General features: G+C 50.8%; 1 protein-coding gene across 1 annotated transcript in view; it reads right to left on the bottom strand.

Annotated features, from left to right (window-relative positions):
• LOC107114965 (melanophilin-like) overlaps positions 1 to 208 on the bottom strand; it is a gene marked incomplete at both ends in the record, with an annotated part of 30,264 nt that extends 30,056 nt beyond the window's left edge. Inside the window, one exon of the mRNA XM_015416572.1 lies at positions 1 to 208. This exon is cut by the window's left edge and continues 4 nt beyond it. Within this exon, the coding sequence (XP_015272058.1) occupies positions 1 to 208 (208 nt within the window).
• Positions 209 to 744: the final 536 nt, after the last annotated feature.

Here is a 744-nt window from a genome sequence, read left to right as displayed (position 1 = left end):
CGGGTCACACACCCACCCTTGCTCCTTCTTATTGAAAAGGCTGCAGTTCTTGCAGGTGTAGAGGTGGCAGTCCAAGCAGCAGCATTTGCTGTTCACCAGGAACCGGAAGGGCTGCAGGCAATGGATGCAGTGGGTGTCGTTGAGGTGGGACTGGCTGGACAGCAGTTCTCGCTTGGTGCTCTCTTTCTCAATCTTGCCTTTCAGTTCCCTTGGGGGGGGGGAATATGGTAAAAAGAATATTTTACAACCAGGCGTATTTGGTGAGCTGGCACCCCGACCTTCCCCCGCAACCACTATTTAACACCAAACACTTAAGAATTTATTGAGAACTCAAATACAAGGAGCACGACAGAAAACGTCCTCTTTCCATACCACCCACCAACACCTGAACTTGATTTTATAGGACTAAGCATTTATACAGTCCATCTGGCAAAATGGGCTCTGGTCTGGGAAACGTTTACTATTCTCTTATTTGTCTTTAAAGCGCTACTACACTGAGCTGCAGACCGGAAGGACTGCAGTTCGGCAGTTCCGAGACCCGAGAGCTGCGTGATGGAGTGAGCTCCCGTCCCTGGCCCCAGCTCCTGCCAACCAGCAGTTCGAAAGCAAGACACTGCAAGTAGATAAATAGGTACCGCTTTGGTAGGAAGGTAACAGCATTCCGTGCGTTTAGTCATGCTGGCCACGTGACCACGGAAACATCCTCGGACAGCGCTGGCTCTTCGGCTTGGAAACTGAGATGAG

Source organism: Gekko japonicus, unplaced genomic scaffold, assembly GCF_001447785.1.
Source record: "Gekko japonicus isolate JY-2015 unplaced genomic scaffold, Gekko_japonicus_V1.1 scaffold3685, whole genome shotgun sequence".
In the NCBI taxonomy this organism is placed as follows: Eukaryota; Metazoa; Chordata; class Lepidosauria; order Squamata; family Gekkonidae; genus Gekko; species Gekko japonicus.
Note: the sequence above shows the minus strand (reverse complement) of the source record. Positions and strands in the feature narration are given on the sequence as shown.